The sequence below is a fragment of the Terrapene carolina genome, unplaced genomic scaffold (assembly GCF_002925995.2).
Source record: "Terrapene carolina triunguis isolate 2854851 unplaced genomic scaffold, T_m_triunguis-2.0 Scaffold105, whole genome shotgun sequence".
Classification (NCBI taxonomy): Eukaryota; Metazoa; Chordata; order Testudines; family Emydidae; genus Terrapene; species Terrapene triunguis.
In genome coordinates, this window is record NW_020664456.1 from 60,149 (window position 1) to 85,123 (window position 24,975).

Sequence of the window (24,975 nt, forward strand, 5' to 3'; positions counted from 1 at the left end):
AGAAAATGCTCTTGATTTGATATGAACTGGGCCCAAACTGACTTGTTTACATCACTGTAGTTTCGGGACCCCTCATTCACTCCCACATTATAATGTGGGAGTGAATGAGGGGTCCCGAAACTACAGTCCTTACTCAGACTGGTAAAAGCTTTTGGTCAGGCCTGCCCTGTCTTCTAAATATAAATGTGATGTGTTTTATGTTTTGTCCTGAAGTTTCATAAGGTTTAAACTCTGAAAAGAACTTTTCCACACAGCATTTTACTGTGGTTTGTGTTGTACAAAGATAAGTGTGAAAGCACTTTAATTATCTGTGTTTTAATTATTTGTGTGGACAAAACTGACTAAAATATCATTTTGCTGATAGTAACATTATTAAGGGATGAACTAACATTATGATGTCTGCCTGAATTTCTGCCTTTGAGGATGTAGTGGGCAAGGAACAGGACCATCTTGCTAGCCACTATCTACTAAAGAAAAACCTTTTCAAATGCCATCAATTAATGTTAACCTCTTAGTGGCAGTAACACAGAAATATCTAGTCCTTTCTTATGTGAAAATAAGTTTATTAAAACTACTCATTGGCTAAGTGTAGTGAGCTTGCTAATTTTTTTGTAAGTGTAGAAATTAACTGGTTACTGACAGGGGAACAAAGAAATGCATTTGGTAATCAGGTTCAGTGGTTTTCTACTTCCACCCGAAAAGCATATTATACTCTTCAAATATTTTTTTCAGGGAGAACAGTGCCTCTTTGCGGCAGTACTTACTTGGCTAGAGCTGACTAGATGGACTAATAAAGTGGGTTTGGGGCTGAATCAGTGAACTTAATGTCCTATCTGTACTAAAAGAGCTGAGTTAGCATCCCCCTCACACTCTGCCTTTTCTCCATTCATTTTGTGTCTGTTTGGTTCTGAAGCCATTTTACAGCACAGGTGACAAAATAAATACATTTGACTTGTGCTTTTGCAGGTGCCATGATTAGTTTTCTCATAGTACTTCTTCGCTTTTACTGGAAGCAACACTGAAAAGTCAAGATTATTTAAAAATATCCAGTGTGCCTGATTGCTTATTAAGACCAACTTCGCAGAAAATGTGAATGATCCTGCCCTTAAAGAAGGCGATTAAAATAGTCTTAAAAGCACAGACCGTAGAACCCGCGTTTATCATTATAATTTATCCAGTTATAGTCCTTTTAAATAAGCGAAGCCTTATTATTGTAGCTTTCTTCCACGGTTAAAATCATACTAAAGATTACTTTCGGTGCCACCTCAGAGGCTTATTTTATCTTGCAGCACCATGGAAGTTACTTCTCCAGGGGAAGATTTGGCACGTCTGGTTATAGTCAAATAAAATAAAGTTAACATTCTTTCTAAAGGTCGATTCTTTCACTTTCTAGTCAAGAGACTAAGAAACATAGGGAATATTTTTCTCATTCGGCGGCAGATGATTTTAGCACATTATGGAAGGTCTTGAAAACCAGGAACAGGAAAACACACGTCAGTCCCCACTTCTATGGAAATCTGAACCCAAACCCATCTCCTTACTACCTCCATGTGGCATAAAGGGTACCTTGAACAGAGATGCTTCTGCCGCCTCGAAATCTGGGGGTAGGTGGGTGGGAACCCAGCGTTCAAGAGGAGACTGTGGGAGATGCTCGCAAATGCCCAGGGCTTTGTAACTTGCAGAAGGAAGAGCAGCCGTCACATTTGCACCCTCCCAGTGTCATCAGCATTCCCGCCGCGTGTACAGCTTCCCCTTAAAATACTCACCCTACTAATTCGCTGCGGAGGCATCAGGGCTATAAATCGGGGACGCAGCACCTTCTCTTCGGCGGCGGAAAAAAATAATGAACACGAGCTGTCTGAAAGCCGGGGTGGGGGTCGCCCCGTCCGCTCCCTCAGGCTGCAGGCGCAGCCCGCTTGGCTTGCGGAGCCCACTGAGAAAGGGGGTCGGCGTGCGGGAGAGGGGTGACCGCGGAGCCCCTCAGGCATGGGGGGGGGGCTGAAACCAAGACGCAGAAAGGCCGGCGGAGGAAACTAAATAAATAAATCAGACTGTTATTTAAGGCGCGGAAATTTAAAATATTTGGACAGGAAGAGAAAGGGAAAAGAAACCGTAGAGCAAAGCTAACGGTTTTGGAGCTGCGCGTCTCCCCCCGCCGCTCCCCCGCGGGTTTGCTCGCCTGCCGTGGCCCGCCCCGAAGGGCTGCTCAGACCTGCCCCAGGCAGACCAGGGTGGCTGGGTTCAGCCAGGGTACCCCTCTGAGACCCGACTTCATCTAACTCTCTCTTTCGAGGGGGTTGGAAGCAAATCCGGCATTTTGAACGCATTTGTTGTGGGGCAGATTTTTCAGCCTGGCTTCTGGTTCCATGGTGAGAAATGTCTTCACCCCCCTCCCCCTCCATCATGTAAAATACAACAGTCTCTACAAAGCAAAATACAGAAGCTTTTCCTTTCCTGGCTTTTTGGTGGGAGTTTCACCAGTTTAGTAAGTAAATAATAACAATGCATGTCTGCTTTTAGTTGTTCAGTGATATGCCCAAACCTCTTAAAATTAGATAATTTTCTGTGCGTTATATTTTTAAAAGCTTGAAAAATATATTTTTTCAATGATTTCTTGCGACTTTGCATTAATGAGCCTTGCATTGGCACTTAATAGTAAGTTCATTTATTATCCCACCATAGAATAAAACATGTATTTCATTCCTCTAGTTGCACAGATTACCACAGGAAGAAATTTAATTCATTTAGTTAAATACGCAGTCATTTACTATATTAATAGTGATGCTGAATTCATTTTAATATGCCGAATGCTAAGAATTGATTCTATACCTTTCCAGCATAATCACATAATGGGTTTTTTTATCTGCATTAGTATTGGACAGTTCATTCTCTGTTAACCAGTTTTATGTCCTGAGATTATTTCATTCTATTACAAAGATGCTAAAATAGTTTTAATTATATTGGTTCCATACAACAATACTTTAAAATTTGTCCTGGCTCAAATGGAATTCAGCAGTCACTGTCATTGTCCTGAAGTCAATTGCAAAACAAAGGCCAAATCCAGCAACCTTGCTAAAAGCAGTGTAATCCCTTTGGATAGGCTCAGCCCCCCAAATTTGTATTTGTACATTGCCTGTTCTTTGTTTATCCCTGTATAGTTATCTATTTTGTGCTCTTTTCATTATATTTAGTCTGTGCTTGCTGAATGTGTTACTATTTGTGTGCTCATCTCAGTGCTACGTTGTTTATTCCCCATTCCTCAAATGCTATATTAATCTCTGCTTCTATCAGCAGGACCCAAAAACTATCTCAATATTATTTCGTTCTAATTTGTACACTACACTATTTTGGATTTCTTAGTAAATATTAAACTGACACATTCACAAACGTGGAAATTTTTAACACTAGTTTTTGTTGGTAGACTACTGATAGGGAACCACAAGTCATTTCTGAAACCACATTGCTAATGTAATGTTTTTTCAATATGAGGATCCTTATTAATGTACAGCCCTTTTTTTGTCTATGCTCAGTAAACTTTAGAGTTTTTTAGAAAAGATAAACTGACAACCCCCTTTCTCCAAGTCAGATGCTATCTCCAACTAGAGTGTATAGGGTGCCACTACGGTAGCAAAAATGTGTCTTTACCTTCCAGTAGTCGTTTTGTAGTTATTGTAAACTTCGTGATGTAAAAAAAGGAAAACAATAGTATTTTAGAAGTATCAGAATGAGAAGTTTAATTTTCAATCTTGTTTCTGAGAAATAAAGAACTGTTTACAATTGAAATGTCAGAGTAAACAAAATGAACGTTAAATCAGGGGAGTGCTTTTGTATTTTATTTATACACATTGCTAGCTAGAGCTTGGTCTCATTAGAAAACACCCTCCATCTATAAAAAGGGGTCTGAAGTCCGTTGTAACTCAGCCATATTCCTTCCAATGAATACCACTATTTTTGAACCCAGGGACATTAGATTTGGAGCCGAGGCTGTTTTTAGTAAGGAACTAATTAGACCGGTTCGGTTTAAATTAAAACTGGATGCTTGTAGAGCTCCGGAGGGAGGTATAGCAGATGACATAGAAGCAAGGCAGCTCCACAGATGAACTTTGCCTTCAGATTTAGAGAATGTTTCCCTGTGGGTGTGGGGGAGAAAGTGAGAAAACATAGTGGAGACTCGGCTGTATAGTGTAACGATGAATAATGTGAATGACTAGTTGTAAAGATGGGAAAAGAATGAGGACATCACGCAATGTTTTAGGCTGAGTGGCAAAGTGACAAGGCCATTCTGTGAGGACCAGCAGGGGTTTGTTTGTGGCCATGTAACCCTATCGGATTGTGAATTGCACTCCAAGGTTTTAATAACTCAAAATATGTTTCTTTTACTAATCTTCATGTAATTTATCGTGTAGATTCTTTCATAAAACGTGCACCACATGCTCCGTCCTATTTAAGGGATTGATTTACAGATTATTTATGAACAAAAATTATAACATTGAAAATAAATGCACACAGCTCCATATGTCAGAGAGGTTTTTAATCAAGAACACAGCAATGTGACAGCGAGTGTATACTAAACATGTGATAAAGTTTCTGAAAAAAATTTTTTTTTCAAACAATGGTTATTGATTTTGGGGGTAAAACCTTTTCTGAAAAGTTAAAATAATCGTAACTAAAGTATATTCCCCCTTTCGATGCTATTTTGTTGATATTTGTAAATGTGTTCATTTTACAATGATTTGATTCCATCTCTTTAATGCAGTCAAAATGTTTAGAATATTAAAAATAAAGCACTTCAAACTGCTGATCTGCCAAACAACTAACACCTAGAACATGGTATAAAATGTTGACAATAAATTCAGTCCCACAAGGTGCTGAGCATCGTCAGCGCCCATTGCATTCATGGAAGCAGAATGCGCTCAGCACCGCGCAGCATCAGATGGTAAGTGACTGTGGGTCTCCGAAATACTACCAACCGTATTGCCAATTCGAATATTCAGGCTTGTGTTGCGTTTCACGTGCAAGCGATAATATAATGTTATTAAAAGCAAACGTGATACCCTCTAAATTCCATTGTATTTAAATATCCACGTTTTGTGAGATGCAGCTATAGTAAAATGGTTAATTAAAATAAAAAGTTGGTGGAAAGCAAATATTTCTTAAATAGCGTCTACCTTCTCTTCGATTGTGGAATGACCAGAAAACTAGGATCTCTCTGTTGGTATCACAGCCTTATTATACCCTTTCCTCTGACAACGGTTGTCTGCTGCTTGTTTTGAAACTAGGAAAGTGCATTGTTCAGTGCACAGAAAACACGAACAACCAAGCTTAGCTGTTTTAACCTCTGGCAAACAAAAAAGCCACTTACATTGTTTCTGTTCATCAATTTCAGAAGCAGATTTGTGAAAGATTAAATACAGTGAAAAAGAAAAGTATAATCTCAGTTTAGAAAGCAAATTACCTAGTTCTACAAGCTCTTATTAGTGTCCAAATGCAGCTATTTCCTAACACTTGTAGGGCCCCGTCCTGCTGTCTTTACAGGCCAAACGTCCTTTAAATCCAAGCTTTGCCTGAACCACGGGCTACACCCTTTAATATCCTGTTTTGTCAGAAGCAGTGCTTCAAATTGCTAGGCATGATCTTAAGAAAAAATATCACAGTAAAACATTTTAAAAACGTAATTGTCAGAAACATAAAGCATTTTAGCATCTATCTTTTTTAGTATTAGTGACCTAAAACAAACGAAGAAAGTGTAAAATTATACACTGCAGGAACTAAGCAAAAGCGATCAACATATGTCCATTTGTGTCTCTTCTAGCATTGTGCGGATGGCAGGTGCAGGAAAATGCTATTGGTGTGATTTTTAAATATATTCATTTTCACAAAATCTACACCTTTGCAGTTTCACCAGACTTGCACTAGTTATTTAAAAAAAGAAGAAGAAAAAAGTTATAATAAATGTTATTAAAAACAAGGACTATAAGCTTTAATGTCCAAATAAGAAGTTGTTCGTGTTTGATTTAATTCATATCTGTAGCTTCTGCACTTAAAGTGCTGCCTTCCATTAGTTTAACTACATCGTTCCTCTTGTACAGTTTAGCCAAGTCGTAGGCAGTGTCTCCCTTCTTGTTCCGATGTCCCACCTTGCTTTCTGTGCGCTTAATAAGGAATTCCACTACTGGGAGGTGGCCTTCTTTAGCTGCCAAGTGCAATGGCAGGTTTCCCTCATTATCCTCAATGTTAACATCAGCGTTAAACTCCAGTAAAGTCTGCAGCGTGTCCAGGAAACCCGCTCTGGCTGCATCATGAATTACAGCGAACCCTGTACTGTCTTTCAGATCAGGATTAGCACCTGTAATTAGCAACTGCCTGGCAATTTCAGGATTCCCAAGTTTCATGACCTAAAGAGGAAAAATAAGAGTTATAATACTCCAAATAATATTAGAACTGCTTGTTTCACTCACTTGTTTTAGAATCTTCATTTTTATATTCGAGCTTTGTCACTGTTGGGGATCTATTTTACCTATGCAGAGGGACCCCGATAGAAAATTGATGTGAGGGTAAACTTAACTTTCCAATTTCTATACTAGCCACAGTAAGTTTACGAATAATTTTATTCTTTCGGTGAGAAATATCTTTCTATCTCACAGGAGATTAATATCAAAATGAGCTAGTGTGGAATATTGAGGTTATCATGCTTTTTTATAATGTTGCCTTCTATCTCAACTTTTTCATTGCTAAAATCTATATATAATTCGGTTTTACTTATCATAAATATTGAGAAACTTTCATTAACTTCAACTCGTTAAGTATAAGATGGATAACTTTCTGAGACTCTGATATTTATGCTTTCAGTAACACAAAATGTAGGATAAACTCTCCAATAAGTGTTTAAATTGTCTGTTTCTTGTTATTAAATGTCAGTCTGACCGTATACATGTCCCGTAGTTCTCTATATAAAGAAAATAATCCTTCAACGTTTTCTGCAAGATCTGTGCTTCATTGTGTGCTGCCCAAAATGGAGAACTTAAGAGCGATGACTTAAAGTTCACATAAGTTCTTGTAAAACAAACATTTTTATCTCAGAGCTTCAGAATTTCTGTCTAAGCAATCTGTCAATGTATGTTGTTAAAAATAACCCTCTTCAGAAGAGCGATCAGTGTTCCTAATGATTCTTTTTGTTAAGTAAAACTTTATTTCTTTAACCTTGTTTGATCACATCATTAACCTATTATAACTGAGCACAGGGACATCTTTGATTAGGCGTTTGAGTGGCTTGGCCTGACCCCAAAGTTCGCCAGAACTTCTGTCCCTTCAGCCTTTAAAAGAATGAAACAAGATAGATCGTTTATAATTTCCCATGTTACAGTCTATGTTTTTTCAAGACCAAGTATTCAACTACTCTAGCAGGAGACAAATTTATTATCAACATCAGATAAGGGAAAAATACCTTCTTTACTTCTTTAGAAATTTTCAACCGATATCTTGAAAATCTTGCAAAGAAGCTTTCTTTTACTAGCATAAACAAGGATTACAGTTACACTAGTCACCACAAATTACAAATTTTACACGGCATATGTTGAAAATCTGCCGTTATTGAAAAATAAATGTGTATTAGGCTTTGTGAAAAAGGCACATGTAAAATACATATTATTATAGGATAGGATAGAGTTGGGATTGGGGAAAGGTTATCTGTGATAAGAGATAACTGAATGTTTCCTTTACATTACCTGCCATCCCTTTCAATTCTGGATAGAGATTGTAAGAGGTACGGCTATACCTCTGGAAAATAAGTGAGGGCATCGTCCTCTTTCCCCCCCTTTTTTCTTATTGTTTGGTAAATCCTGGGCGTATCTGTTATTCTTTTGGGGAGCCCATCCTCGATTCCTTGCGCACCCTAAAACTTCAGTGTGATATAAAAGGTAATGCTAGTCGGATTTAGGATACAATTGTGGCTTCAAATATCAGTGATATTGTAATTTGGGGGTGGGGGACGTTGAGGGGGGTGGGGTAAGAGAGACCTGTGGAACAAACCTGAAGGAGGTCATACTGGAAACTCAATATCTGAGGCCTGCATGAGTACTCATCATCAAAAAGAAAAAGTGCAGAGGAAAATATTTATAAGTAGTTGTTTAAATTAGCATAATTGCATAGGAGAATATAATTTCACTTTCATCCGGTTCATTACCGAGTGAACAATATTTGAAAATGTTGATTGACAATATTCTTGATCTCTGTCACCTACCCACAGCATGTTTCAGGTTTATGCGTACTGAAAATAAGTAGACAGACAACTCTGTTTTGACTGGAGTTATGGTTCATTAAATCAGTGATGATTAAGCTGCAATAAAAGTGGATATTATCAGATGGATGCTTATGTTTAAGATAGCTGGGTGGTATACCAGTGTAAAATATTTCTCAAGGTAAGTCCGGTGATTGTTATTTTTTTAAAGCCCTATATTTACTGCAGCGCAACTGAATTTTTCAGCCTCATTTTAAGGATAAAAAATTTGGCTAAATGTTTCCTGATTTCCTACAGAAGTTAGTTTGTGTGAGGTTTCGATACAAGTTATTTCATTCTCTTATAAGGTGCCTGCAGTGTCACACAATCCCCTACTTATGTGATAATAATAATAATAGTGCAAGGATAATCGTATAGTTCTTGAGTTTAACTGAAACAGAAAAATAAGAATGATTATTGTGTTCAGACAAGAATTTCCTCTTTTCCAGATCCTGCATTTTGATTTTAAGCCAAAGACCCAGTAAGTGCCTGGATTTCAGTCGCAAACAACACAGTGCCTGAAAAGAACATTTCAGAAGTGAACAGTAGTTCGTATTTTAAAACAAAGACATGTTTTTAAAAGTGTGAACTTAGAAAAACAAAACTATGACTCTAGTTTCACATTTCCCTGCACCGTGTACAGTATAAATAGCCACAGAATTTCACCCTAGTTAAAAATTGCCAGTTTCACGTTTTCGTCTGTATTCTAACATTTTCACCATCATTATGATGATCCTAAGAGAAAAAAACTTTAACCAATTCCAATATTTAGCGGTTGGATCCGTTCCAACTACTGCCTCTAAATCTAAATACTGTAAATTAGGACATACAATCGTATAGCCTCCGAAATGAAATCTTGAGTTCATCCACTAGTGTCCGGTCTGAAAATACTATTTTTATTCAGCCTTAATTATGAATGGCTAGGCAAGTGATTCAGACTGAACTCTAACTCATTCGTCTAACTGTTAATGTACATCTAAAAGGTACTCAGTGCCTGTGCAGCATGTGTCCAAATGCAGAAAGGTCATTCGTCACAAACACCGTAAAAAGGAAAAGTACCATCCACACCAGAATAAATAATCGAGAACATTAATGTATTTTTCTACCGTATGTTTTTTAAAAACAACACAAAACCTCAAATAATAATACGTATGTGTTTACAAATCTATGAAACAGTGCTCAGCTAGGATGGTTTCTTTTCATCTCGCCAACCTTTTCTTTGCCTTCCTTCCCCTTCCCCCAATAATAAAATTGGATTAAACTCACAGTCTATTTGATATTGAGGATGATCCCCGTTTAAAATAATGGTTTTTGGCCAGTTGTATTTCAAGTACGTCATTTTAGGGAGTTAGAGCCACTAAAGTTATAAAATATGGCAACCAACTAGGTTAAAAAAATACAGATATTTTGTTACACCAGCCTATTTAGAACGTTGTCTTTCAGCAACCCGGGTCACGTAGGTAGCAGTGATGAAATATTTTCTCTCTCTCTGGATACCAACCTGCAGCGCAGTCCTCCCAAATCCATTTTGGGCATTGACGTTTACATTCGTTTGCAACAAATTAGTAAGTTGCACTAGGTCCCCCCTTGCAGCTGCGGACGCCAACTCGTTCCCCAAAGGCTCGGCCATTCTTTAAGGTGACTGACGATCGAAAAAAAGGTGAGTTTGGGGTTTTTTTTAACCAGGCATGACATCGGAGACTGACAGAAGGACTGGGATGGTTAATCTTCTGGAGTAGACCTTGTAGTAAATACTCGTAAAAAACTGCTTGCCAAGCGCCCGCCCCTAAATTCACACGTGATTATTCAGCAAAACTGCAGCTCCACTTGAAAGAATATTTCTTTGCTTCTACACGCAGAGTAACTCACATTATGGACTTTGGCCATTTTAAAGGGGAAATATATTAATATATAATATCTTATATGTGTTACATATATATACACATACCTAGGAGACTAACTCAGACTGAAGAAGAAAACAACCCACCCTTATTCAAGTCGAGATTTGAGACTCAGCGGGAACAACTTCGCAGAGAAATCTTCTTAAGCCGTATGCATCCGTTATCGGTTGGGGTTCCCCCCTTCCTCGCAGGCAGCTGCGTTTATTCCAAGCCAAGTATGCAAAAAAAGAAAAAGGAAAAAAAAAAGAAAAAGCCAAGGGGAGACAGCGGGAGGCTGATCCGCCGCACAGCTCACACACTAGCTGCCTTCACCCTGACGTGTCTCGGTTTCAGCAGCAGAACAAATCTTCCTCGCAGAGCCTCGGAAGAGAACGCGTTCGTGGTCCCCAGCGGCTGCCGCCCTAGGCGGAGGCTCGGCAGCCCCCAGCAATGCTGGCTCGGTGCATTCAGAAGGGCACCGGGTCCTGTGGCTGTCCGAGGGCGGCTGCATGCCGGTGCCAGCACCTCCGCCAGGGCTCACGGAAAGGGGGAGAAGCCCAGCAGCGGCGTCTGCTCCATCTAGCCGGCCGGGGCGATCTCCGAGGTACACGGCGGCATTACAGCTGCAAGCCGCGGGGTGAGCCCTTCCCGCCTATGGCTCGCCGTGCCGCAGGGCTCCGCTGGCTCCGTGGATCGGGGTGTTCCTCTTTCGCTTTCCGCAGCGAGCGGGAGGAGGCAGCGGCTCTCCGGGGCGCTGCTTGGGCTGCGATGTGACCCAGATCCCCCCCGAAGCAGGGAAGCGCAGGTCCGGCTCCCCTGCGCCAAGCGGCTGCCGCGGCCGCTAACCGGCTGTGCCCCAGTCCCAGCCCTGCAAAGCAGCCGCCGCCTCAGTGACAGCAGCTACTTTCCTCCTCGCCAGGATCAGCCAAACCCGCCGCCGGCTGCCCGGACAATCGCGGCTTCTGTGGCGCCCCCGACACCCGGCCGGTTTCTGTCGCTCTCTTTCCCCTTCTCCTGTTTTAACCTCATCAGCTTTTTTTGAAAAGAAAAAAAATTTGAGCGCTTTTTGAGTTGAAATACCCGCCCACATTTTAACGGCAGAGATTTAAGGAGGCCCGGCGGAGTTGCTGTGCCGCCGCCAGGCGAGCAGGAAGGCCTGTGTCGGCGCACACCCTCCCCTTCGCCTTTACGCACCGCGCAGGCCCCAGCAGCCCGGGGCAGAGCGGTGAGCGGCAGTTTGCACACTCAGCCTCTTGTTTCTCGTGTGGCATCCAAGGTTAAAATCATGCCCCAGAGGAACAACCCCCCACCCACCCCCAGATCGCTTGCAAGAGGGCCGCTGGTGAGGCCTAAAGGGGAGATTTCCCTTGACACTGCTGCAGGGCCAATGCCTAGGACCCCAGGGCTGTGAAAATGTGTCTGTGGGCAGGCACCCCTCGCTGTAGTCTCTTGCCTTCCGCTGAAGTAGCAACAGGCACCGTTCCTGCCACACTCTCTTGCTGTAATATCAGGACACTAGTTAAGGACAAAGGTTCATGTTCATAGCAGCCTTCAAGTGGGCAGTCCATAGAAGGGTCACCGGGCCCGGTCCTTTTTCTCATTCAGGTAAATGTGGGACCTGCCACTGAAGTCAATGAGAGCAGCATCGGGCCAACAGAGTGTAGCTCTCATCCCGAAAGGAGGCAGTTTCCAGGTCCTCACAAGACAAGGTCATGGCTAAAGGGTCAATGTCAAATTATTCTAGCTGTGAACTGCAATAATCCAGGGCAGAAACCTTTGCTGCTCTTGTCTCTAGCATCCTCGACAAACTGAAAAGTGCCATGTTCAGTGAAAAATACACATGACTATAATGGAAGAAATGCGGGATCCACTTGTATGTCAAAGGAGAAAGGAGAAAGAAGTAGCGATGAGAGGGCGTGAGGATTTTATTGCCAGAGGTGACTAAAATAATTTGAATTGTAAATGATTTTAAATACCGAATTGCTCTAAAATCGGTGAGCCTTAGAAGCCTGAATTCCACACAGGTCATCGCTCTGAAAAGTAGGCTGTACTTCGGCGTCAGTTTCCGGACTCCCACATAAGTATACCTAATATGTTCCTTTGATAAATAATCTGTCAATCTATTTTCCATGCATAAGCAAAACGTTCATTTTAATACACACTCTGGCTAACTCAATAGATGTTGTTAAATGGAAGTGTTTAGAAACAATATCAGATAATTAAAGGAGCCGATCCTGCACTCCCTACTAGGCAAAACTCCCATTGACAACAATGCAAGTTTTGTATGCGTAGGCAGCGCAAGTCCAGGGCCTGATTTAAGATGCCTAATGCTAGAAATATAATTTGTTTTTAAAGGGACATGTCAATCTGAAATATAGGTAGTCAAAAAGCAAGTTAAACGTAGTTAGAAGTACTGCTTAGGCGTCTGAGTCTCCGGGCAAAGTTCCGTGGCTTCACAGCCACATTTTCCTATTTTGAAAATGTTTTTCTTTTCCCTATTGTTTTGTGAAAAACTGACACAAGCAACAAGGGAAGCTGATGAACGGGCTGTTACAGTGAATAGCACAGGAAATAGTAAAACTGACTATCGTCACATTGTTGTCAAATGCACAAAGCAAACAAGATGAAAAAAGAGCAAATACTTATTAAAATTCTGTTATAATAAACCTACGTGTTATAAGTAACAATAGGGGGTAACAATTTTCTAGGCAGAAGTGTGATTTTTAACTACCTTCACAGTTAATTCCAGAAATGTATGTTTTCAATAACACTGGTTTTCTGAAAACAGGCATTATATTACAATATTATTTAGAATAGGGTGTTGCACTAGGTAGCTTGCAAATACATTCTGCGCTGACTTACACCTAGTTCAAGTCTATTAACTTTAATTGAATTATATGTAGGTTAAGTCACTGCAGAAGTTGACCCATAAATATTATATTCTTTTACTAATCTTTGCATAGGACACTTAAAGAAGAAGAATCCTTCTTTTGTTAATAATTTCAGCTAACAGAAGTGACTGGTCATAGTCACAAAAATAGTTTACTTTGAGACAGTGAAGGCCTCTTTTTCTTTTGCAGCTGAAATTGACCAGCCAGAAAAGTAGCACCATACCACCTGATGCCTTGTATGTCCTTTTAAAATGTTTGTAGGAAGGAGCATGTTGTTTGTAATTAATTACTGTTAACAATTCTAAAGAGACATATCTTATAAAACAGAAAGAGCTGTATCAGCGTCCAACACAACAGTCAAAAAAACAACAATCCCCAAACCCTCTGCACACAGATATAATCATCGGACATCGCACGGAGTACTGCAAACATGTACCCACCTGACTTCCCTACCTTCCAAGTACCATTTATAATTTATCCAGTATGTATAGGAAACGCCCAGTTTGGGGCTCATTTAAGAGTTGTGAGGGGAATAAACGAAGTTATTTATATTATTGTAATCTGGACTGCATGTGACGTAACGTAGGTTTAGTATTTTTCATCTTTTTCTCATTTTGGCCCCGATCCTGCTCTTTATTTAACTTAAGATGGATACTTTTCGCTTCAAATATTGCTTTGATAAGTACCAGGTAACTAACCTTTGACTACAGCTGATGGCCGTGAGTAATATTGCAGCGCTATTTACTAAACTACAATTTTAAATTACTGACAGAAAATAGTTGGCTTTAATCCAATTTACAAAACTTGCCTTTCAGCCTTTATTATAGTTACTCTGTCGTAATATGTGGGTAGATTGGTTTCTAGTTGAGTATATACTGTCTCTGGTATTGAACCACATAGTGTATATAGTACAGAATTGTCGGTAATGTCAAGCAGTGGAAAAAGGAGATAGTGTGGCAGTAATAGCTGTGTCATCTATAAATTCTGTAAAGTTAAACTAGAATTATTAAATGAACAACGTGTAGTAAATCTTTACTGCAAACCCAGCCAACATGAATTGGAACAGGAGTAGGACGAAGTAGAATATCCAATTTGCATGTCATATTTTGCTTTCCATCACAAGTAGGGCTTTGATATTGTCATAGTTCACCTTGAAATTATAAAACGATTGTCTAGTATATGAAACAAGCCATGTGTATCATAAAGATCACCGTTCTTATTAGCATCTAGCAATGTGCCTTAATAATTCCATGTCCTGCTATTTTACCGCTTTCTTGTGAGCAAATGGTCTAACCTGCAGACAGATACAGTTAAACTTATCGATGTTCGTCTGCAGCTCCTAACTTGCATGTAATGTTTATTTCCCTAAATCACCCTCCTTTTCTTTAGTGGCTTCCATTGTGACTTATTCTTTCTCTGTTTTCCTCTCCCCCCTCCTCCCTGTTAGTATCAATCCTGCCATTATTTTTCTGATGATCAGCAGGAAGCACATCTATTCTGAACAGGCTTGTATATATCGTCTTACAAACGCGAAAATAAAATTAGTCAAGAACTAACTCTATATTTCTTAAGATAGAAAAGAATATCTAGAATCGTAAATATGTTGTAATGTAGATCTTGTCTATCGTTTAATGTTAAGAAGGCTGTGTGATTGATTCTGTGTTTGACCTTAGGTGTCAGCGAATTAACTTGAAATTATGTAGGGCGTGGAATAAAACAAGTTGGATTAATTAGCCAGTTAAAGAGTCAAACTGTGTATATAACCAGAGGAGAGATGGAAAACATTAGGGGACATATATTTAAAAATAACAAACAACGCTGAAAACTAGGACTTGCATAAATATTATGAAACAAGCTTAGTGATTATATGTAATGGGGCTGAGACCTAAAGTACTGTTGTGGGAAACCTAAGAGTAAGGGCTATTATGCATATTAACATCTGTTGGATCATAAACCTATGACAAATTGGTTGTTTCCCATATGAGAGGAGTTACAAGGACTGAGAAATGAATCTTGCATATCTAGCCATCTCTTGTATTTTTTTTCCATTAAAAGGAAGTCACTGTTTGCCCAGTGTATAAAAAAAATCATGTATTATCAAAGGAAAAGGAAATAATGTTTAAGGAACAATTAATCTGGCTTGGAGCTGAATCACTATATTTATATGTCACAATGAAAGCACCTGTTTTGTTTATCAGTAACTATCTGTTTATATACAAAGCAACCAGATATTGTGTTACAGAAAGGCAAAATTATCTCAGTCCTGCATTAATTATAAACACAACAGATAGCTAAAACACTTCTATGGGTGTTCTCTTTGAGAGAGGTATTTCCATGTGGGAGTGTCTTTGGAGGGAGAAATGGTATCTTGCTTAGGCCTCAATGGGACAATAATGATTTGATGTTTCATCCTGTGACTCATAGCTCCACTGAGTTACACCTTAATTCAGGCACACACAGTATAGTTCACAACATAAATACACCTAGGTCTTTGTCATGCTAGATGGGAACAGGTAATCCAGGTCAAACTAGTGATTGCTAGAAAATATGTATAAAGAAATAGCCTAATCATCATACCGATGAGCAATTGTTTCAAAAGTGAAATAACATTTGTCATTAATATAGAGCTATGTCAAAATGCCAAGCAGAACGGATGAAGTTAAAATAAATCAAGATATTGAATCTCATTGAAAAAGAAAGCAGTCATTCATAACCAATGGGAGCTTCTTCAACGGGGGCTTTTAACCCTCAAATGACACCGAGATTTAGAGAGACGATGGGTGAGGTAATAGCTTTTATTAGACCAGCTTCTGTAGGCGAGAGAAACAAGCTTTGGGGCTACACCGAGCTCCTCTTCAGGTCTGGGAAAGGTCCTCCGAGCGTCACAGCTAAATACAAGATTGAACAGACGCTGAACTATCTGTATCATCTTGTATTTATCTGTAACCCTATCAGTCCCTTTCCCAGACCTGAAGGCAAGCTCGGTGTAGCGGCAAAGCGTGTCTCTCTCACCTAGAGAAGCTAGTCCAATAAAAGCCATTACCTCAGCCAGCTTCTCGCTCTAAAACCCTGGCACCCCCAGGGCTTACATCAACAGTGCATACTGAGACGTAGGACTGTAGGGCGACGTTTCCTTGTGTAACGAAGCGGATCATGACTTCAGGAAAGGCCCAAACGTGGGCCAAGTGCCCCCTAGCCATACCAAGCGTTATTCCCTGCTTTGGAGTGAGCGACTCCCTCCTTTGGGATTGTGACCGGTTTTAAGGCCGGTTCTAAACTTCCCCGAGGCGTGGCACGAGTTTGCGGTGTGTGTTTTGCAACGGGAGACCCGGGCAATCCCCTCGAGGCCGGCGGCTGGCTTCGCGGCTCTCCCAGCAGCTTGGCGCAAAGCCGGGCCACCTTTGCAGCGCTCTCCGGGCCTGGCAGCTCCGCGCCCCGCTCCCAGCTGTGCAACGCCGCCGCCGCAACGCCCGCGCCCGGGAACCCAGCTTCCCTCGGCGCCCGCCGGCCCAGCAGCAGCGCCGGGGCTCGGCGCTGCCGGACAGCCGGAAAGACACAACCGCTCTCCCCCTTCCCCTTCCCCTCCCCCCCCGGCTTTTCTTCTCGCCGGCGCTTGACAGGAGGGTCACGTGGCAGCCGCAAAGCATCTCTTTGCGACCTCAATGACAGGCAAAATGTGCGACAGACGCTTTGCGAGCCAGGGAGGAAGCAGTGCTGCCTCCTCCTCTCTGTGGCACGGTAGCGGAGGGCGCTGCTCAGAGGGGCCGGCTGCGCCCCTGCCCCTTCAGAGCCGAGCCCCCTCCTCCCGCCCGGGACCCCCCCTGTCCTCCGACGCCGGAGCGAGCCCGAGGAGCGGCCCCAGGAGCGGGGGAGCAGCAGGGGGAGTGTCTCGGCTCGGAGCTCACATGAGCTCTTAGCCTCCCATCCCCGGTCCCCAGCAGCAGCAGGCTCCAGGTGCACAGTGCAGACAAGAGCAGGGGACCCGGCCGGCTGCAATGGCGTCCAACATGGACCGAGAAATGATACTGGCAGATTTTCAGGTACCTTTCACCCCCCCCCCCCGCTTCCCCAGTCTCTCAGTCTCCCGCCCCTCTGCTTTTCTTCCTCCCTATTTCTGTGCCACCCCTTCTTTGTGCCAGGGTTCGGCTCTGCGGGCGTGGAGCCCACCCCCCAACAGCTGTGCGCTCGCTTGTTTTACCCTGTAAAATCTGCCCTGCTCTCAGAACTCGAGAGGTGTCTCTGAAACGCCTTTGAAACGCGCAGCTAATAAAGGCACCTTCATCCCTGCCCCCATTCCCAAACCTCAGACAAGCCATAGCCCAGCTCGCCCAGTCCAGGCAAAATCCTGGAGGATACAAAACTTCTCTTCTCCCAATGGTCACTGTGTGTAACCTCTTAGCTGTCAATAGGCCACTTGCTGTGCTGGAGATGGGTACTAATTTCCATCATAAAGTAAACATTAAGCACACTGGGACCATGGCTGCCTCCACCTGTGATAGCTTTAATGTGTAGGAAGTTTTTTTTAAAATAAGAATGAAGAAATATATATATTTGTAGAGAGAGAAATGTTCACTGGGAAGTCTTTCACCATACAAGGAAGTTTAAAAAAAATCCCCAGAATACCTTAATCTCAATTCCAAAGCAAGTCTTTCCAATTGAAAGTGATATTTAACAGGTTTGCAGGTATTTAGTTAATCAGTTCAGTGTAGTAGCTTTATTTTTCTATATGGTTTCCTCATGAGCAACTAAACAGGCATTTACTTCTCTCCCTTCTCCTTTTAAAGGATACAGTAAACTGAAATTGGTTCTGAGTGTGTGTATGTGTGAAACAACTTGTAAAAGTGTCTGATTCCATTGTCTTGCATGTATTTGTTTCGTGTATGTTTTTTAAAAAAAATTCTTAAACCATGTCTATTGTTTGGTGCATGGAAAGACCTTAAATTAACTCTCAGGATTGGGGCCTAGGCCTTTACCTCTAAATTTAAAAAGATCGAGCAGTTCACTAGGAACATAGCTTCATTTGGTGATTATATCTATTATTTATTTAAAAAAGAGAGCTTTTTTTTACCTCTTCTTTTTGAATGCGTGTGTATACATGTATACACACATACATTCATAAAGATATTCCTTAATAAGAATTATTTGATCATAACAAATATAATTTAATGTGTCTTTAAAAAATATTCTCCTCTGCTGAGATGCCTACAAAAAACTTGATAACAAATAGGCTGCTGGTGTGCTGAGACCACTGCCTGTCATGCTGACCAATTCTGTCTCACTGTTCCCTTGTACTCCTCTGTCTGTCTCTTATCTTATACTTAGTCTCTGCCCCAAAGAGTTTACAATCTATCTCTTTGTTCTCTGTTTGTACAGTGCCTAGCACAATGAGACCCTGGTCCTGGGGTAGGACTCCTAGTTGCTATGGTGGTAATAACAATAAGAGTAAGCAATCTATTATTGTTTTATTGCTGTGACATGTTGGGTCATGTTCTTAAAGGGATGATGCGTGGATATTTTCCTTTCATAGGACTTTGACTATGTGACATTGATACTTGTTTATCTACTTTGAAATTTTAATAAACAGCTCTACAGGTAACCTCAATTTTTTTGATATTTGGAGTGTACAGTACTGTGTAAGGAATAACATACCCCCAATTATATGTCATTAAGCTGTAATTCCTTCAAAGGATTCTGGTAACCCCACATACCACAGAAAATGAATTTGGGCCCCAGGCCTGCTATCATATCCATGTAGGCAGAAACTTTCAGAACCTAATTGATGTTGCTGGAACTCCATGGTGCTGCAAGGATCATGTGTGTGAATCCAACTGCAGGATTGGGGCCTTGGTTTGTGCATCCTACCAGAGTCGTAAAACAGAACGCTTAATTCATATACACTTTGCAGATTTTAATACTACTACTTTGCACTTATATAGCACCTCTTTTTTTGGAGGATCTTAAAGCTCTTAATAAAGGTGTGCTGAGTAACTGCAGCAAAGGGTACCTTTATAAATGATAAAGGCAAGAAAGTATTACCTCAGTTTTACAAATGGGAAAACTGAGGTACTGAGCGGTTAAGTGGTGCTTCAAATGAAACATAATGAATGAATGGTAGAGCTGAGGCCAGAACCCAGATCTCCAGGTAAGATTGTCTCATAATGCCCGTTTTTTTTTTTTTTTTTTTTTTAAATCACCCTTTCTTCCCCAGCCTCTCATTTGTCTTTTGTATTTCAGTAGCCACCTACTGTGTTTCTGGCCCTCTTTTAATTTTTCCTGCTTCCCATGGCATGATACTGTTTACATTAGTTAAAGGGACATTGTCAATAGTTTTTATGCCAAATTTGACCTGCATCTCTAAAATGCTAGGAATTGGTGAGACAGCTTTGTTTTAAATTTTTAAAACAACAAGTGTTGTTTTAAATTTGCTAGTCATTCACCAACAACTTAATAAAAAACAAAACAGAAGCCATATTTGGGGGAGATTCACCAAAATAATCTTGTATGCTGTCTCTGCTATATTTTCTGTGTTTTGTAACTAACAAATATTGTTCTCATCCTTGAGCATAGTAGTGCAAGATATTTAGTTATAATACATTATATACACTGGAAACTATTAAAACAATTATTTGCAATTCTGTTCAATTAGTGTTTGCTAAATTGGGAGGGGATTTTTGTTTTTCAAACCTCTTTAAAAAAATTACCAAGCAAAGGTCACTATCATAATTATTTTTAACATGGTAAGCGCTCCCATCCCCACAAAAATTCTCCATTGGACTCAGAAATTTTTATCATTGGGTGTTTTCATGAGACACGAAGGGCGTAATCTTGCTGCACTGAAGTCAATGGGAGTTGTGTTGTTAACTTCAATGGGAAGAGCACCCGATACTTTACATTTAATTTTCCATTTGACTATGGTTGTTCTAACTACTTTTGTGTCCTACAGCACTAGTTTTTTGTATTATTTTAGTTACCTGATTGTGAGATTTACATGTGGTTAGATTAAAACTGATAACAGTAGCTAAGAATAGGACTACTCAAATAGTTTTAGAAGGCACATGTTATGAAGAGAAAGTATCTAAACTTGTAATTCTCTAAGAAGATATAAATGAGGTTATTTGTACATCACAGGGTGAATGAAAAGGATGCATTTTGGCAGGGGTCGGCAACGTTCGGCATGCGGCTCGCCAGGGTAAGCACCCTGGCGGGCCGGGCCAGTTTTATTTACCTGCTGACGCGGCAGGTTCGGCCGATCGCGGCCCCCACTGGCCACGGTTCGCTGTCCCGGGCCAATCGGGGCGGCGAGAAGCCGCGGCCAGCACATCACTCGCCCGCACCGCTTCTCGCCGCTCACATTGGCCCGGGACGGCGAACCGCGGCCAGTGGGGGCCGCGATCGGCCAAACCTGCCGCGACAGCAGGTAAATAAAACTGGCCCGGCCCGCCAGGGTGCTTACCCTGGCGAGCCGTGTGCCGAACGTTGCCGACCCCTGCATTAATGCAAACAGACTACATAAGCACCCTGCCTAGCCTGTTACATCTCTACCCCGATATAATGCTGTCCTCGGGAGCCAAAAAATCTTACTGCGTTATAGGTGAAACCGCGTTATATTGAACTTGCTTTGATCTGCCAGAGTGCGCAGCCCCCCTTGCCCCCCAGAGCACTGCTTTACCGCGTTATATCCGAATTCGTGTTATATTGGGTCGCGTTATATCGGGGTAAAGGTGTACTTTTAGGCCCTGTTCCTGCAAAGACTAAGTATATGCTTAACTTTATATGCTGTGAGTAGTACCACTGACCTCAGTGGGATCATGCATGGTAGTAAATTTAAGTATGTACCAGCGTTAATTACTGTCATAAATGCAATTCAGAATTTTTTCACTCACTATGTGACTGGAATATGGGGCAAACTGCAAAAAGTTAGTACTTGAAGTAGGTAGCATAAATTCATTAAAGAGGGAATTGGATATGCATTGCTAAAGGAGCTAATACAGGGCATATCTCCAGTTCATGTGGGAAATGGAAAATATTATTTTAAATTGCCTAACACAACAGGACCTTGATCTATGACTGGGTTACCTAAAGAGCTACAATAACACAAATAATATAGTTTAGAGTCTTCAGTCAGAATTGGGATACCCCATATAAACACAGAGTAAAAGGTGGTCCCTCTTCTGAATAGTTTATAGTTTAATTAAGAACTTACAATCAAATTAAAAAGGAATGTCCTGAATTTAAAAGCACAGGTGCTGGTGGGTGATATGGTTCTCTTGGTATTCAGTATTTCTGTATAACAACTTTATTCAGCAAAAAAATGATAGGTCTGCCATTTTGGCCCCAGAGATAGTTCCTCTAGGTTTCCGGGGGTAGGATGTTGCATAGCATTAGTGTGATCTAAGCAGCAAACAGTCTGAACCTCTTGTGGAGCTCAGCTACTGACTCTGTTTGCAAGTAGGGGAGAGACACAAATGCAAACCCATCCCTGTTGATCATCTCTGAAATTTGGGGTCTAGAAAGAATTGCTCCAAAGGCACACTGGCCAATTTTAGTTTAATTTAAGTTGCAAAACTCCCACTGACTTTAATGTAACCAAGGCTAGAGCTGCACTACAAACTTTTGCCGGCATGGCTCTGTCAGTCAAGGATGTGAAGAGATGTGATCCTTGACCAGCATAACTGTGCCAGCAAAAGCCCCTGATGTAGACATACTTATATTGGCAAAACTGTGATCTTACTTGTGTAGTTTATTTTGCTTGGGGGTGGGGGGGGTGGCTATGAGTGTTCTGTTTATATGGTATACACCTCTACCCCGATATAACGCAACCCGATATAACATGAATTCGGATATAACGCGGTAAAACAGCGCTCCGGGGGGGCGGTGCTGTGCGTTCCGGCAGATCAAAGCAAGTTCAATATAACACGGTTTCACCTATAACACGGTAAGATTTTTTGGCTCCCGAGGACAGCGTTATATCGGGGTAGAGGTGTACCAGTATAGCTACACTAATAAAGTGCTGGTAATGTAGATCTGACCCAGGACTTGGCTGTTGTCTTTTTTAAATTGTTTGTTTTTAAATGTTCCCTGGAGAATTGTTGGACTTGCCAATTAGTACTAGGTGGTCCTATGCTACGTAGGACGTACTACCACGTGATGATATGGGAGGAGGGCATTGATGGACCTGAGGTTTCTTGTTGTCTCTCTTCTTGACTGAAGTAAGATGTGTTGAGAGAGCGCAGCTATTTACATATAGCATAAGAGGACTTCAGATTGTGTTTGATTAAACCCCTGCAAACTATTACAGGGGGGAGGGATAGCTCAGTGGTTTGAGCATTGGCCTGCTAAACCCAGGGTTGTGAGTTCAATCCTTGAGGGGGCCGCTTGGGGATCTGGGGCAAAATCAGTACTTGGTCCTGCTAGTGAAGGCAGGGGGTTGGACTCAATGCCCTTTCAAGGTCCCTTCCAGTTCTAGGAGATGGGATATGTCCATTAATAATTTATTATTATTATTTATTATTACACTCAAAGAAAAACAAACCTCTTGATAGTTTTCTACATTTGTTTTTTATTATTCTGTGTTCACTGTGCAAACTGTCTAGTAGTCACAAATTGATATGGAAGTTTTCTTTCATATGTGGTTTGATTAGGGTGACCAGATGAGAGGAAGAAAATAACGGGACACGTGGGGGGGAGGTCACCGGCGGAGCAAAACAAAAAAAGCGGAGTGCCACCGGTGGAGAAAAAAACAAGAGAGTACAGCAAAATATCGGGACAAACGCCTAGATATCGGGACGTCTGGTCACCCTAGGTTTGATTGTAGGGAGCAGCTGGTGTTACCTGTGTTCCTCACAGCTAGAGGTTCATAGACAGAACCAATATACACCTCTACCCCGATATAACGCAACCCGATATAACACAAATTCGGATACAACACGGTAAAGCAGCGCTCCGGGGGGGGCGGGGCTGCGCGCTCCGCTGGATCAAAGCAAGTTCAATATAACGCGGTTTCACCTATAACGCAGTAAGATTTTTTTTGGCTCCCGAGGATAGCGTTATATCGGGGTAGAGGCGTACTTGAAGTCTCTGTGTACTTTTTGCTCTCTATGAAAAGATGTGGTGTAACACTGGGCCTAGTCCTACCAGTTGTAATTGAGCAAATCTTAAAAGATCCTTTTGCCCATCTTGAGTAAAAAAATATTTTGGGAAAGTATCCTCAACTTCTTCAGAATCTAAGCTCTCATCTATTGCTAAATAAAATAAAATAAAATTCTAGTCCTTATGGTTGCAAAGATAAATATCCAAAGGTGAATCACATATAACTGAAGCAGTGCTTACCTCCAAAATCTGCAGACAAGACAAATCCAGTGCTTCTGTTGCTGTTCTTAAACTTTTCTCAAGCTTCAGAATTTTGTCAGTTTCACTGCAGCTATTCAGAACCCCAGGGGCATCAGTGAAAGTGTTAGGTAAATTTCACTTTGGTGCTGCTGCTTGAGAAAGTTTAAATAAAGTTGGAATAGCAGAAATACACTCTCTTCGAAGAAGTGGGCTGTAGCCCACGAAAGCTTATGCTCAAATAAATTTGTTAGTCTCTAAGGTGCCACAAGTACTCCTGTTCTTTTTGCGGATACAGACTAACACGGCTGCTACTCCGAAAACTCCTATGTCAGCAGATTAAAGGCTCTTGGATGGAGGTAGAGCAACAGAAATCCACAACTTACCCTTATAGCACCCAGGACATTGCAGGGCATGAATGGGAAGCATGCAGAGAGAATGCTTCTCCTCCCTACCAGCAGCTGGAAGGGGTGGGTGTCTTCAAATTTGTTGGGTTCCTATTAGCTGGAGGCTGATACGGGGAAAAAAAAAGGCTGAGTGAATCCTAATGGAATTGGAACCTGCAGTTCCAAGGATCCTAGATACTTAGAATATCATCTAGATAAACATGATGCTTAGATTACTGAACTGTTTCTTATGGGTCTTGGTATAATTATGTAAGGACAAATAGTATGTTCACGTAATTTAACTGAAACCCACATTGTTAGTTTCCTGCTGGGATTATTAAAAATAAAATCAGAGAACCTTTTCTTGTTTTACTAGTAAGTCCACACACACTGTATCACGCTGAAGTTATAACTGAGAAAGTACATTTGTTTTCAAAACCGTGTTTTCAGCTTAAAAGAAGACTAGATGCTGGCTTTTGAATTTTTTTCTTTATTTTTAATTAGCTTTCTATGTATTGACACATTGGGCCAGATTCTGTTACAGTCAAGCTATCATCAGTGCAGGAATCTGGGGTAGAGGAAAGGTGGGAAGAGATGTCTTTAAGCCATTTTCTGCACCTCCTGTATTCTGACACCAGCCGTTGGTATAAATTTGAGCTACCTCAGGGCTGTTGTAACATAAATTTAGCTGAAACAGCCTCCTATATCAAAAGTAACTGGAGTGTAGACGTACTCCCTCCTACTCCTACCATGCTGCTTATACTGGGGGCTGGACAGTACCTCTCAATCGCAGCCCTGCAGAAAAAACTTTCCACCAAGGACACTGAAGACCTAGTAGAATTGGCATCCTTAGCTTTCCTTCCTGAGAGGAAGGATTGGTCTTATGTTTATTACATTACAAGGACTAAGGATATCTGGATTCAATTCCTATCTCTGTTGCAGATTTTCTGTGTAATGTTTGGCAAGTCACCTAATCTTCACCTCAGTTAAACTGTGATGTGGGAGTAATGCTTCTTTACCTCCAAGGGATATTGTGAATATAAATTCATTAACATTTGTGACGTGCTCATGTACTAGGCCATGAGAGCAATAGAAGTACCTAGGTACGTTTTCTCCAGTGAGGATATTGGAAAAACAGAAAGGCCCCAGGAATTTTCTGTCTACATCTAGCAAAGAGTCAAAAAGCTGCTTACCATGCATGAAGCTGTCTTGGAGAT

General features: G+C 41.3%; 2 protein-coding genes across 2 annotated transcripts in view; one reads left to right on the forward strand and one right to left on the reverse strand.

Moving 5' to 3' along the window:
• Positions 1–5,685: 5,685 nt before the first annotated feature.
• LOC113406568 (cyclin-dependent kinase 4 inhibitor C-like) lies at positions 5,686–10,111 on the reverse strand. The gene is made up of 2 exons (XM_026651890.1): positions 9,777–10,111; positions 5,686–6,395 (listed from the first exon to the last, which is right to left on the reverse strand). Exons 1-2 carry the CDS (start codon positions 9,903–9,905, stop codon positions 6,015–6,017), a joined length of 510 nt encoding a protein of 169 aa, XP_026507675.1. The 5' UTR covers positions 9,906–10,111; the 3' UTR covers positions 5,686–6,014.
• Positions 10,112–16,815: 6,704 nt separating this feature from the next.
• The window catches only part of LOC113406567 (FAS-associated factor 1), a 323,445-nt gene continuing 315,285 nt past the window's right edge, over positions 16,816–24,975 (forward strand). Inside the window, exon 1 of the mRNA XM_026651889.2 lies at positions 16,816–17,086. Within this exon, the coding sequence (XP_026507674.1) occupies positions 17,042–17,086 (45 nt within the window). The 5' untranslated portion in view covers positions 16,816–17,041. The remainder of the gene's footprint in view (positions 17,087–24,975) is intronic.